Below are 13,600 nucleotides of genomic sequence, written 5' to 3'. Positions count from 1 at the left end.
TTCTTGTATTTAACATAATATAGCACCCTTTTCTTTCATTATGTACTTTACAAAGTCACTCTTCAATATTAAATGCCCTTCTTACATTATAATTGCAGTAGACTGCTGACTATAATGAACAGTACTGACCTTGAACTAGCTGTATGGGGGGAGTTATTTTGCATTTTAAGCAAGTGAGGCATAGTTCATATGTGTTCCACAAGATTCTCTTCTATTTTCTTCCTTTTGGCTTGCATGTTAGGGAGGATGCATTGATAGAGGATCCATTCTGCAGTTCCTGATGTGTCTTCATACCTGCGCCTTCATTCATTTTAACTGAAAAATTATGGCAAGATTCTCAAGCAGACTCATGCACTTGTTTGCTTGTGACTCTTCATGTTTCCCACATTGCAACATTTTTAATAAATGAATGAATTTCAAGAGCACTATGTATAAGATGCACTATAACATGACATTGGTTCCCTCTGCTGCTTAGACCCTGAACTCTGTGACCCCTCGGCTGCAAGCTGAAGATTGCAGCATAGCCTGCTTGCCAAGGAATCATGACAAGAATCGCTTCATGGATATGCTGCCACCTGACAGATGTCTGCCTTTCTTAATTACTATTGATGGGGAGAGCAGCAACTATATCAATGCTGCTCTTATGGATGTAAGACACTATCTCCTTTGTCTACATAACGTGCCAAGAAAAGCTGTGTAATGTGAGAGAGAAACTCTTGCTGGTTAAAGAAAGGGTAATTCTTTCTTCCTGTAGTGTTTAGTAAAACAGTCTTAACAAAAAAGAGGGGAGAGGGAAGTCTTGGCAACATTTTTTAAATCCTTTGTTGTTACTTTACCAGGTTAGAGATCTCAGACATTTCAGTGCTTGTGTGATCCTCTGGAGAGCTGGGAACTCCCCTTTTTAATAGAACTGTATTAAATCTCCAATTTCCATTCCTCCAGGGTCACAAAATATGGCATCTTCAAATCTGCCGCAGATCCAGAAGTGAATACTGCCCATCTGAGCCTTGGGCTAATGTAGTCTGTGGGGAGCAATTCCATATTTGTTGGGTAAAAAAGGAAGCCCTGGCAAGCCTCCCTATCCCCCTCTCTCTCGGAACCCACACCCCCCAGTGTGATCTGAGGGGACAGTGCCTCAGTAGTCAGTATTCTTTGTGCTGCCTCTCCCTCTGCTACTTGCAACCAATGTGCTGCAAGGACACCAGAGATTGGAGACTGCAGGGAGTAGGTATGAACAGATCCGTTCTTGCCGCCCCATCGAAGCCTGTTTGCGCAGCTTTGTGCCTCCTCTCTGCTGCCCATAGTCCAACGGTTCTCAAACGGGGGGTTGCGACATGGTTATTTGAGGATTGCAAGCTGTGAGCCTCGACCCCAGCCAGGCAGGGGCTGTGAGCTGTGGAGCGCTGCTGTTGTGAGCCTCCCTGCTTCCTTCTGGCGGAGGAACATGGGGGAAGGGGCTGAACGCTGATACACAGATACTGCTCACGCACCCCCCAACATTCTTCCGTGCCCCTTTACCAGGCTGTGGGGGGGAGGGGAGGGGTAAAGCGAAGAGCAACACCAGGGCTCCCTGCATCAAAGTCAGTTTTCCCACCTGGGCTGGGCTGTGGGAAAAGCCTTAGGAGCTGCTGCTCTCTCCCCTCCCTAGCTGCATAGAAGTGCACAGAGGAGGGGGTGGGGAGCAAGCAGCAATACCAGCTGCTCTGTGCATGCAGATCTGTTTGCCCAGTGGGCATCAAGGTTAGGGATGAAGGGGGCACAGTGCAGGGGTTAGGAGTGAAAAGGGGGAGTGCATGGGTTAGGGGCAAAGTGGGAGTTGGGAGTCCACGGGGACCAGGGGCAAAGAGGGGCGGGGGCAAGAGGAGGCGCCCCTGGGGTCAGTGGGTTTCACTCAGAGGCTTGCCGTGTGAAAGGGGTCACCAATATAAAAAGTTTGAGAACCAACTGCTGTAGTCTATGTGCTGCAGGACCAGAAGTCCCCCAGTGGCAGCCATTCGGACTGCAGCCATCAGGAGATTGGACTGGAGCTGTTTTATCAGGAGTTTTCCAGTGGCGGTGGGAGGTAGTGCACCCTGAGTACATCAGCAACTACAGCTGTGTCCTTACTGGTGGGAATTAGCCCCTAATGACCAACCTCCTCTACCTTTCAAAATAACTGCCAGGGAGTCTGCAGTGCCCGCCCCTGACTATCATTCTTCCCAGATGGCAACTTTGCATGACAGTCACCTGCTGGTGTTCTGTTAACTCCTTCCACTGGTGGCAACATAGCAATGCTCACAACCTGACTCCAACCCCATTCAGGAGACGGAGGCAGGGGATGTAAAATGCCAAAAGACTTCTCCAACAAAACTATTCAAAGTTGGTGTTTTTTAAAAACTTAAAAACTTTATGATGTCAGCTCAAAAAGAGGTTTAGAAAGAAAAGAAAAACGCATAGGAGAGGAAAGGTGGCCTTGTGGTTATGAACCATCCTGGGACTCAAGATCTAGGTCCAGTTCCTGGCTGAGTCAGACTTCCTGTGTGACCTTGGGTAAATCAATCTTTCTGTGACTCAGTATCCCCCTCTGCAAAATGGAGCTAATACATCTCTACTTTGTCTCCCATGTATTTTAAGGGAATTTGAATGATGAATGCATGTAATATAAGGTCCAGTACAGCAAACTATGTAAGAATTTGCTCAGCTTTAAGTGCTTAACTTGAAGGGGATTTATGCATGTAATAAAATACAAGTATGATTACAGTGACCTATTTTTTTCCTCTTTAAGATATCTTATTGTCTGAATAGTCGTTTTTGGTTTATATGGCTAGATCTTATGCCACTACTTTGTTTTATTTATATTGCTAAGAGACCCAGACTTTGTATAATATTTATTCAGTGCTTTCTTTACTAATATTCCCCTACTTACCTCTTTTCTTTACAGAGCTACAGGCAACCAGCTGCTTTTATTGTCACACAACATCCTTTGCCAAACACTGTGAAAGATTTCTGGAGATTAGTGTATGACTATGGCTGTACCTCTGTTGTGATGTTAAATGAAGTTGATTTAGCACAGGTTAGTGTTTGTGTATGTGGTTTTTGTGTACAAATTAATGCATCAAGGTGGTAACACTTAGTAATAGAGTGAATGTAATTACTGTGCAGTTTCATTGAATTACAGTATAATTACACTGGCTATGCTTTTCAATAACCAATTAGTATTAATTAACATATCTTACTGCACTATAAACTGTTGTTATTGTAATAATAATGAAATACTACAATATTCATATTGCAACTTAAATTTTAATTATACCCATATTATTCTTGTCCAGGGCTGTCCACAGTATTGGCCTGAAGAAGGAATGCTGAGATATGGTCCTATTCAAGTGGAATGCATGTCTTGTTCAATGGATTGTGACGTAATAAACAGAATTTTCAGGATATGCAATCTAACAAGAGTAAGTATCATCATAATGATAACAGCTAACTGGGCTATTGTAGATTTGAGTATTAAATAATACTAAATATACAATATTAATTCTCTGCAGACATTAAGCAGAACAGAATTAAACATTCAGTTCCTAAGATTTAACTATTTTTCTACAGTTTCCTATAAAATTCCATACTTGGTTAGGAGAACAATAAGGTAAATCACTATTCTAAACTGTACTGAACATAATACAGCACCGTACAAAATGTAATGGAAGAAATTTCTAAATTTAGCCAATGTACAATGAAAAAAGTCCAGGAATGTTACAAATGACTCTTTAATGGACACAAGCAGTATTTCGTTTTATAACATTCAGACAAAATTGTATGTAAGCATATCTGAAGGACACTTGTGGTTATATAAATAACACCTCGTGTGCCTTGTGGTGCCAGAACCACAAAACAAAGCAGAAGCATCATGACATTCTACTAAATATGTGTGAAAAAACTCTTTATCCTGGCTTTGTAGGTTCTTGCAACTCTCTGCCCTGACCTACATTAACTAACATGTTCTTTCGAGTTCCAGTAATGATGCCAGTCTGGATGCACTTTTCATCTCTTTCAACCCATTACCACCTCTGTGATTTCTTTCGTATTGTCCTACATTCTTTCAACATTTTCTCAAACCCTGTTTACCAGCCACCATCTCCTCCTTCAGATTCCCACTAGCAACTCATTTCTGCCGTATTGCTTGCATGTAGCGAGTTTAAAAAAAAAAGAAAAAGTTGTGAGAATTAATCAGTTGTGCTTTTGTGGGGATCCCCCACTTTATTACCCTCATTTATTATGTCTCATATTTAGAAACCAAGTTTGGACAGTGTGTCTGTAAAGTACGTAGCACATTTCTAAATTAACTCATAAATAATAATAATGGATATGGGGAAACGAAAGGGGGTTGCAAAGGCTCTTTTTTCACGTTTTGATTTTCCAAGCTATTTTTCTTGAATGGTTCAGATCTGGGTCATGTTTTATCCAAACTCTGCTTTGTTAAGCAAAATGTTTTCATCTCTCCTTTTAACTCTCTTTGTTCCGGGAAATTCAATGTAGTGTAGAGACATTAATACATTAAATGATTATATTGTAGTCCTTTTTTGTTTCTTATATTTTGTGGTTTTCTTATTCCTGTATCTTTCACTAGTCCCATCTCCTTCTTTTCTTTTCTTTTCTTTTGGCTTTTTTATTTTGGCTTTTTTATTTTTGTTTCTTCTGTCTGTCTCCCATCTCCCTTTTCTGTAGACCTTTTATTCTCTCTGCACATATTTTTTCCTCCTAGAACCTCCATGCCCTCCCCCCCATTTCTTTCCATCTTTGCCTTCCGTGCTACATGAAACCAGAGTGAGTTATTTATTCTTTATGGCAGCCAGGCACAGCAGGCCTTTTTTGAAAGGTCTAAACCACCCTAGCACACTGTGTGTCTTGAACCCAGTTTAAGAAAGGCTCAGAGATTTGCATTCGAGCCATCAGGTTATGATGAGCTGGCAAAAGGAGAAGACTCCCTCCAAGCAAAAACCGTATTTGCACATCACCATTATTTGTTGTTGTTTTATAACTGGACATATTTTCTGCCAGAATAAGTGCTGCTACAAAGCCACTGCATTTCTGTAAGGTCAGCAAATTCAACAGGGCTTTTAATTGGTTATGTAGAAGTAGATTTAAAAAAAACCCCAAAAACCTAGCTCTTTAGAACCCCAAAGAATATCCCTGTTAGTTTAGGTTAGGACTGGTTAAATTAGTGGGCCTGTACACTTTGATGTCCTCCTCATTGCAACTACTCCAGAACATTTTCTTCTTAAACTTGTTCCTTTGTGCGCTACTGTAATACTTACACAGGCATCTTTGTGCTATCTCTGTGTATGTGTGCTCAGCACATATGTGTAATGGAATTTGTCTATAGTATATACTCTGTCTGATTTAGTTTTGCATTATGTTATCAGTTTGATTTTCATAAACTGATTATGAATGTGCCATGTGAATGTAAAGTGGTTTGGCTTTCATCAGCCACAGGAAGGCTATCTGATGGTGCAGCAATTCCAGTATCTGGGATGGGTTTCTCACAGAGATGTGCCAGGCTCTAAGCGATCATTCTTGAAGTTAATTCTTCAGGTTGAAAAATGGCAAGAGGAATGTGAAGAAGGGGAAGGCCGAACTATCATTCACTGTCTGTGAGTAATTTTGTTGCAGCCAACTGGTTATATGGCAGCATCTCAAACTGTTTAGCATCCAATTCTTTATTTTAAGTTCAATTCCAGTGCTCCTATTAGTACATTTCCAGAGGGGTAGCCCTGTTAGTCTGTATACAACAAAATCAACAAGGGTTCTGTGGCACTTTAAAGACTAACAAGTTTAATTTCAGCAGGCATAAGTTTTCGTGAGCCTCAGCTCACTTCCTCAGATGCAGTAGGTAGAAATGATACAGCAAATAGGTAACATATAGGATACATATGATACAATATACATATGATGCCTCCTATATGTTACCTATTTGCTGTATCATTTCTACCTACTGCATCTGAGGAAGTGAGCTGAGGCTCACGAAAGTTTATGCCTGCTGAAATTAAATTGGTTAGTCTTTAAAGTGCCACAGAACTCTTGTTGTTTTTATTAGTACATTCTACTGCATGTGTCCTGTTTTGTTTCCTTTCATTTTGGCCTAGGTATTTGTCACCCAGTTCAGATTAGGGCCTACATACCATGGAGATGAGCACAATAGAAGTGGCTGGCTAGGCAGATGTGTTCTCTTTTCCTGGGGTTTTCAGGATTGCCAATTTTCTCCTTTTGTACCTAATGACAGTTTTTTCTGTGAATGAGGATACACAAGTGACTTCTGATCCAGTGCTATTGTACTGTGTACAGTGTTATTCCAACAGGATGGTTTTTTTGTACTAAGTAGCAACAGATTAAATATAATGAAGCTTTTCATGTATGTTTTTCATATTTGGAATAGTGCTCTTCAAACAAGTTTACACGTTATAGCTATTTTGGGTAACTCTGGATCAGGAATATGCATACCTGAAATCAGAGACATTTTTGTTACACACCTATAATAGTGTTTGTGAAAAATAATTAATGTCCATTATGTAGGGAGTAATTGCTTTTCTAGAGTGTCATTTAAAAAGGAGAGAGAAGAAAAAATCCCATTGAGTCCACCATAAAAAAAGCTATTTTTTGAGAAGGGGGGGAGGGGAAAGCAGTGTATTTTATATTTTTTACATTCCCTGAATGAAAAGTGACCAATCTCTTTTCTACCATATTTCAATTTAAAGCTTCAGTTTTAGCAGTTGAATAAACTGCCCGCAAAAGGAGGTTTATAATTAAGTGTTCACAGATATCTTTTGACTGTTAACTACAGCAAAATTGCAGAACACCTGTGTGGTCTCCACAGACCCATATAGTTTCTTTATTTAATTTAAATTTATATTCAAGAAGAAATATCTATCCTGGGTTCCAGGAACCTTTGGCAATAATATTAAAAAATTACAATAAAAAAGATGAGCAGCATATCTAAAGATCAAATCAGCAGTACACTCTAGCAATATTCTGCCAATACTCTTGTAGCTTGTGATGATTTAAATTCGTTCCCTCCAGAACCAAATGGAAAATGTTGCTGTTTATATTTATAACACTTATTTTTAATTCCTCCTGCCCACGTAAGCTATGTTATAGCATAGCTAGGTTCCATAACGAGCTATAGCCCACCAAAATTAAGAGGAAATGATTCAAAACAGTATCAAGGGTGGCAGTGATGTCAGATGTTTCAAACCACATTAACTAGAGCTACAAGGGGATTGACAAAGGTCTGTATCCTCTAATTGGGTCCCGCCAGCATGTATTTTACAAAATTAAAGAAGGTGAGATACACTTGACAGGTATGTTTGTATGGAAGAGACGTATTAACGCTATTGTTTTGCTTACATTCAGGAATGGTGGTGGCCGGAGTGGAATGTTCTGTGCGATAGGCATAGTTGTTGAAATGGTCAAAAGACAAAATGTTGTTGATGTTTTCCACGCAGTAAAGACTTTGCGGAACAGTAAGCCGAACATGGTAGAAACCCCGGTAAGTTACAGCCCATTGATTGGAATTCAGACAGCCAATTAGCAAAAAGGATAGTGTAGAGTGTGTATTGATGATATGGCTCACTTGGGAGCTCTCACCTATGATTCAGGGGATTGTTCATCATTTCAGTAGTGTGACCCAAAGCACTAGTTCCTGAATCTTGTGCACAAAAAACAAAGCAATCCATAGTGGAATTCATCTACTAGAGCTAAGAGACCTACTTTCGTCTAGTCTGACTTCTCATCTTGAGATGTAATGTGGTAGGTCTTTGAACTGCCAGGTATCAACCCGGTATAATACTAACAGTGAATGTAATATTCTAAGTGGTTGTACTGTTGGGAATTCTTACATTCTGTAGTTGGAAACCTATTGCTCATAGAGGTACTACACATTGCATCATAAGCAGCTGGTTTGTGTGTTTGGTAGATCATTTCTCTCCTACTGTTATATCTCTTTTTCAAGGAAAATATTCAGAACAGACAGGATGCACTGTAATCTCTCAAGATTACCCTATGTTCTTAAAGTAATGCTATAGCCTATTTTGCTCAGACAAATCATCTTAAAAGTTTACAAGTCAAGACATTTCTTTCCAAGAGGAATAAACTGTGAAGTAGAAATATATCATACTTAAGGCCCTAATTGAACTGCAGGATGACTGTCTAAAATTGCAGCTGAGTTGTGGACAATCCATGGAAAATTGAGGAAAAGTAATAATGGACTTTATTATTTGTGGTAATAAAATCCGTTATTACTTTTCTGTGATTTCCCTCTGTTGGCCGCCCAGGCCTGAGAGCCAGGGGCCCCTGCTGTCGGCCGCCCAGGCCTGAGAGCTGGGGGTTCCTGCTGTCAAAATTTCAGTGAAAGCCTAATATTGAGGAATTCGCAATTTCTGCAGTATCACACGTTAAGTAGAACATTAATTATACTTGTTAATTGCAATGGCTATTTCTGAATCTTTGTGGTAATTTGTAACACTACTTCCTGACAAAGCCAAAATGACGCAGCAGAACTTAATGTGAAAACATACTTTCTTTTACTTTCTTTTTTAAATTTTCCTTTCTTTTTTATTATTATTTATTAAAAGCGTTTATTATTGTAAACTTGCTTTAATAAATCATAATTCTACAGAAAATGTTTTTTTTTTAAAAACATTAAATGCCTGATTTTAAAGTAGTCTCTCATTTTCTAGATGCAGCTCTATCCCCCAGATTGGGTAGGTTTACTTGTTCACGTTCCACTTCTGCCTCCAAAATTGAAGACTGAGTGAAGGCCTTTTAGAAAAAAAAATTAGTCCTTAAACATTAAAGATTTTTCTTGTGATAGTTAAACATGAAAACAGGTTGGAGAATGGCTTGGAGTTTTTGCCATTAGACTCTCATGCTGACAGCAAATACCATCACTTTTCAGCCAGATGGTTGCCTCCGGCACTATACTCAGATATGCCAATTGAAATTAAAAATGTTCACGGTTTATACATTGTAAAAATTGCTTCTGCCTCTGTGAATTTACACATTGTGAACATATTGAGCAAGATGGGTGCAGTTTGCCTTTCCCCCTACATCCCTTTTTTCAGGTGTATATGTGATATGATTTACCTAATTATAGTTTGTTGCTGTCACGCTGTCTGGAGTGGCTCACCTCAGGCGGACTCAGGAACAGAGCAGATAAGTTGGTGGTGTGTTCTATAATTAGATTTCACCAAGCCAGTACCAAATATGCACTCCTGGATCACTATACCAGTCATACCATGGAGTCGCAGAAAGTCCCCTGAAAGTCTTTAGTCTATCTTGCCACCCAGACAAATGGAACTTTGTGATGATGGTCACACAAACCAAAAATCACACCATATCAGATGTGTCCCTGTCCCATAAGACCAGTCACTCACCCAAATCAATTGGTACTCCAGATCTTTTACCAAAGACAACGCTGGCAGCCAATTCTATAGTAAACTAACGAAAGATTTTTATTAGCTGAGAAAAAAGAATGAGTATTATTGAGAGGTTTAAAGCAGGTAAAATATATGTACAGGTGAATCATAGTTTGTAAGTCCAAGTGGTGGCAGTGATGTAATAAACTGACAGTATTCCAAAAGTGTTTCAGGGTACCCAGATTGTCCCTGGGAATCTCCGCTTGGCATCTGGTACGCTTCCCTGTAAGAGTCCAAACAGTTCAGAGATGAAGGATGTTTCTTTGCATCCATTCTTATATCTTCATCTGGCAGAAGATAAGATGACAATGTCTCTACCCATGTGGGCTTTTCCTTTGATGACGATGAGTGAGGAATGTACTTTGAGTCTCTGACCTCAGGTTATCATGCACAATGGCCATTTGCTTTGGAATTAGCACCTTTTCTGATAAAGTCCTTCATTAACATCCACAAAGCTGCTTTGATGTCTGATGCATTATTTAGTTACAGAGGTATATACAATGTAAATGCTCACTATTACATTATGACAGGCCACAGATAAGTAAAAACAATGCATGTAACATCCCGTTCGTTTTATGAAGTTTAAACACCACATACAGTCTTATACAGTGAACAATTACTTTGATCTATACTAATATACAAGTGAATTGACTTCACTACACTCTAGCATGACCTAGTCTGCCATCAGCACAGTTGCTTATATCTGCTGGCACCACCAAGTAGATTTAAATGATAGCTACAATTTTAATGGCTGGAAGGGGAATGGTTCTGAACATATCTTGTAATGGCAGCAGCACTGGCCTACCTGTGGCCATCTTGCTAAAGGTACTCTACAATTATCTGTGCAGCACACTTTTGAGATGTAGCACATAAAACTGCTGTCTGGATTTCAGTTCATTGCTGTGTGTGGAAGCAGGTCAGATCACATGGAAGATTACTTGCTGTACTTACATGCTACTATCAAGGGAGTTCAATGTATATTGTGTATGATTTTGGTAAATTATCTGAAAACGTATCTTTGTTTTTCAAAAAAAGGCCTGAATTCCACTGTAGTTTTAATCTGCAGTTACTGAATTTCTGTAGGTGTGTTTCTCTGTGGTGTGTGTTGTGTGGGCTTTTATTCAGAACTCTTGACAGCAGCAACAGCAGCAGCAGCAGCTGTTGAGTCGTTAGTAGAAAACAAACCAGGAAAACCAATGTAGCATTGTCATCTGCCCTACATTCAACCAGATCATCAGATAACAAAAATAAGCAGCACAATAAAACCTTTTAGATATCCCACCACTTCCTGCAAGTGGATCACATTGACTTACTTTACAAACTAAAGTAAATCATGAGAGCAGGCTCATCTCATTTAGTTTTACAAGGTTGTAGAATTTAAACAACTTCCCTCATTTTTTTCAAACATTGACATAGAACAGTAACCTTGTTAAGAATCAATATCAGGTTTCATTACTGTAGTTCCTGATCTCCTCATTTAAATGCACTTTCTGATCTAGTTGACATTACATTATTTACCACCATTTCTAACACTGTCTTTAGGTCTTATGCGGTTCAGCATCACAGATCAGTATTCCCTTGCTATGATATTAAGATGCTCTTGCTAATTTACTGCTAAGTACCATTTGACTTAGAAGAAGAAGCTGTTGGTTGTACCAGGGCTGAAGTTATTCACTAGAAAATGTTGTTCGACAGAAATGAAAATGGTACAGGTTTTGTAACTAACTTGGAAGCTGAACAAATCACAGGGAAGCAAATAGCTTATTGCCATGCATGGCCAGTTCTTACCTTGCTCTATGGTAGTTAGGCTAAGATTTGAAATCAGAGCTGACATCATACATCTAATAATTTAAAAGAAAAACCATGTGAGATTAGTATGGACTAAAATGGCACAGCAGTAGACAGAGAATATAGTTGTTCATAGGTATCCCTGCCTTTTAGTACATTAGACTGTTTGTTTAATTTTCTCATTTTTTTTCAGGAGCAATATCGTTTCTGCTATGATGTCGCTTTGGAGTACCTTGAATCTTCTTAGTTGGAATGGATGTGACAAAGTGCACCAAATATATGAAGCTTAGTAAACTGTTTTGACAACAGTTGTTCAACCTGTGAAGAGAGATTTTAGTGAGGGGGACTTTTAAAATTTAAATGCAAAAGTATTTTTCTTATGAAGTTGTGGATCTTAATAAAATAACTCAATCTGTTTCTATGCCTGTATACAGTCTCAACATTTAGTGTCACATAAATACATTTAATGAAAACCAGAGTCAGAAGATATTTGCTCAAATTAGGACTTTTCAGTGTTTGTATATGCAGCCATCTCTCAATTACAGTAGAGCCACCATCTTGTTGCATGTATTAATATTTCCTATATGGTATTATTTTTCCTTATTTTTCCTTTTGATAAATTGTTAAAGTAAAACAAAACTGTGCAGATTGATAGTAAAATTCATTCTTTATACATTTCAACTGTTGCAGCTATATATAATTGGCTTATTTTGTTTTTATTGTGCAATGATGGTTGGATCACATAAAGTTCTTTATAGAGAAACTTCAACATAAGCCAAAGACTCAAGTGTAAATATGTCTATATGGAGAAAGCACATTGTATTTATTGTTTACTTGCATTCCTTTTTTGATGGCTGAAAAAAAAAATCATTTTTCTCGAAGAAAGCTTTTTTTTGCTGAAATCAAGTGTAAACGATTTTTGTAGTTTATTTTTTGTATGTTTTAGTGTAAGTAGAAGACATACTTTTTATGCATAGATGAGGAAACATTGGTATAGTGATTTTGTTGTGTACATGCTTGTGAATTTAAATACATGTAAACAACTCGGTTATAGAAGGTCTTTAACTACAGGACCAAAATCAAAACATTTTGCTGAAAATGTATAGTTTTTCACAGTTGCATTAGTTAAATACTGATCAAAAGAATATATAAGGAAACTGCACACATTAAACTGGCCTTGCTTATGACTTGCACAATGTTGGAACTAGTTTCTAAGCTCCATTACAGTTTTACGGGAACAAATTGTTCAACAATGCTTGAAGCACAGGTCAAGAGAAGAGGGCAACCTGTATCCTTTCAGGGTAAGAAGAGTTTATTTAGCAAATTGTAAAATTAAATGATGTTTATTTTGATGTTTACAGACATGTAAGCTTTGGCCTCTGACAAAGCAAAATTTGAATAAATCTGTGCCAGATTCTGGTTATGGTCTTGGTGTACAAAATAGCCATGTGTTTTTACTTAGTTCTTCATCCACAGTTCACAAGTCTTGACATATTTTGCTTGCTGATATCATTCCAGTCCCTGTTGTTTTTGGAATTAACAGAAAATGACAAGGTGCTTATAAATACTAATGTAAAGTAAGAGTGAATTAAACAACTTTTATAAAAATACGTTGATTCCATATTATTGCCTATTTTGATAACATTTCATTTACTATCATTACTAAGAAATGTTCATGTTGCTGGAGTAGTGCAGTGTCAATGGATTCCAACCGATGTGCATATTTGCTTAAAGGAAGAAAGTCACAAAGCATGCTCCCTCGCTCTGGATTTATCTTGGCAAGCAGTCCCCAACCACTCTTATGTAAGTCCACCATAGTGTTCTTTATTTACAAGTCTTGTGCAGCTTCAGTCCCATCACCATAAGACTTTTCCCAGGTTTTGTGTGTCCCCCTCCCCCCCGCGCAGGAGAGAATGAGAAGGTGGAAAGAGAGTTCTCACCTTTCTGAAATCCTGGGCTGCTTTGTCCTTCCAGTCCCTCCCCCTTCCTGTGTCTCCCTCTTAACCATCCCCAGTTGATGAGCTGAATCCCCTTGTTAACTGGTTAATCACCCAGTCCTAATCAATTATCTCCCAGTTTGGCCCAAATTTGGACAAAGTGCACAGAATGGTGATCCAGCCCTAGGTATTTCCACTCTGTCACAATCCCCCAGTGCATTTTGTTTGTTTGTTTATTTCCTACCAAGGCCTTTTTCTCTCCTCCTGTAGGCTCTGTCATTCCTCTGGGAGCTGCCATCCTGTCCCACAAGCAGTTTAAACTGGCTTTCTAAAATCACTGTAGGAACCTTCTCCGTTTTCCACCCCACAAAAGGTACATTCCGATGGAGAGGGTACCCCCCACGTTTCAGTTTCTGTCCCTCTGTC

The 13,600-nt window shown here is 38.8% G+C and overlaps 1 protein-coding gene across 6 annotated transcripts in view; it reads left to right on the top strand.

Annotated features, from left to right (window-relative positions):
• PTPRK (protein tyrosine phosphatase receptor type K) overlaps positions 1–12,840 on the top strand; it is a 546,210-nt gene extending 533,370 nt beyond the window's left edge. For all 6 annotated transcript variants that reach the window (XM_067546724.1, XM_067546722.1, XM_067546723.1 and 3 more), the window contains 6 exons: positions 476–649; positions 2,921–3,052; positions 3,312–3,437; positions 5,467–5,630; positions 7,387–7,522; positions 11,431–12,840. In XM_067546724.1, the coding sequence (XP_067402825.1) occupies positions 476–649; positions 2,921–3,052; positions 3,312–3,437; positions 5,467–5,630; positions 7,387–7,522; positions 11,431–11,484 (786 nt within the window). In that variant the 3' untranslated portion in view covers positions 11,485–12,840. The remainder of the gene's footprint in view (positions 1–475; positions 650–2,920; positions 3,053–3,311; positions 3,438–5,466; positions 5,631–7,386; positions 7,523–11,430) is intronic.
• Positions 12,841–13,600: the final 760 nt, after the last annotated feature.

The sequence above is a fragment of the Emydura macquarii genome, unplaced genomic scaffold (assembly GCF_026122565.2).
Source record: "Emydura macquarii macquarii isolate MOO-44397 ecotype Brisbane River unplaced genomic scaffold, CSIRO-AGI_Emac_v2 contig_1146, whole genome shotgun sequence".
Classification (NCBI taxonomy): Eukaryota; Metazoa; Chordata; order Testudines; family Chelidae; genus Emydura; species Emydura macquarii.
The sequence above is the reverse complement of the archived record's forward strand: the minus strand, read 5'-3'. Positions and strand labels throughout refer to the sequence as shown.